Here is a 1,026-nt window from a genome sequence, read left to right on the forward strand (position 1 = left end):
AGGCCCCCGAGCCCCTGAGCTCGCTGAAGTCTATGGCGGAGCGTGCGGCCATCAGCTCTGGCATCGAAGACCCGTACCCACGCTGCACCTGACCGAGCGAGGTGAGTGGCCGGGGCTAGGGTGGGCCTGCCAGGCGGGCTGCACGCCGTGGCCTCACGCTTGCCGCCGCCCCGCAGACATCCTCCTGAGCAGCACGTCGGCACCCCCGGCCTCGGCCCAGCCCCCCCTGCAGCTGTCGGAGGTGAACATCCCGCTGTCGCTGGGCGTGTGTCCACTGGGCCCAGTGCCCCTCACCAAGGAGCAGCTCTACCAGCAGGCCATGGAGGAGGCCGCCTGGCACCACATGCCCCACCCCTCGGACTCGGAGCGCATCCGGTGAGGGCCTGCGGCAAGCGAGGGGGCCGCGGCCCGCTGCCCTTGGCCGGCCCTGACCCCTTGTCCCCCACAGGCAGTACCTACCCCGGAACCCTTGTCCGACGCCCCCCTACCACCACCAGATGCCACCCCCACACTCGGACACCGTGGAGTTCTACCAGCGCCTGTCCACAGAGACGCTCTTCTTCATCTTCTACTATCTGGAGGTACAGCAGGGTCCCCCCTCGGGCTGCAGGAATGAGGTGGGTGCGGCTACCACAGCCCCCCTGCTGCCCCAGCCCACCCCTGCCCCCGCTCCAGCAGGAGGGTCAGGGCTGCCGAGGTCGGGGCTGGCCTGTCCAGGGCAACAGCAGGGAGCCTGCCTGCCCTGGCGCCCGTGGGCACTTTCTCAGGCCTCCCTGGGGACCACCACGGAGCTGTCCCCCCTGTGACCCCAGTGAGTCATCAGTGACCTCTGCCCTCAGCCCTCCCTGGGAAAGTCTCTAAACTGCCTGCTCTCGGCTCTCATCATGATCAGTTACTTTTCCTTCTCAAAGCTTTTCTGAAAGCACTTTTCACCTCCTGCCTCTTTTCCCTTCAGAGCTGCACTGCTATGTTCCGTGCCCCAGCCCCGCTCGGTCTGTGGCGGGGCCTGGGGTCAGCCTGTCGCCC

At 67.5% G+C, this 1,026-nt stretch overlaps 1 protein-coding gene across 1 annotated transcript; it reads left to right on the plus strand.

Annotated features, from left to right (window-relative positions):
* Positions 1-6: 6 nt before the first annotated feature.
* Positions 7-1,020, plus strand: CNOT3 (CCR4-NOT transcription complex, subunit 3). The gene is made up of 3 exons (XM_010839937.1): positions 7-101; positions 177-375; positions 449-1,020. Exons 2-3 carry the CDS (start codon positions 320-322, stop codon positions 804-806), a joined length of 414 nt encoding a protein of 137 aa, XP_010838239.1. The 5' UTR covers positions 7-101; positions 177-319; the 3' UTR covers positions 807-1,020.
* Positions 1,021-1,026: the final 6 nt, after the last annotated feature.

The sequence above is a fragment of the Bison bison genome, unplaced genomic scaffold, assembly GCF_000754665.1.
Source record: "Bison bison bison isolate TAMUID 2011002044 unplaced genomic scaffold, Bison_UMD1.0 scf7180017846502, whole genome shotgun sequence".
Lineage (NCBI taxonomy): Eukaryota > Metazoa > Chordata > Mammalia > Artiodactyla > Bovidae > Bison > Bison bison.

Bases quoted from the DNA above. Each gene is read 5' to 3' on its own strand.
- CNOT3 (XM_010839937.1), top strand. From the start codon at position 320: ATGGAGGAGGCCGCCTGGCACCACATGCCCCACCCCTCGGACTCGGAG. The intron at 376-448 runs GTGAGGGCCTGC...TGTCCCCCACAG, and splicing joins TCGGACTCGGAGCGCATCCG to GCAGTACCTACCCCGGAACC.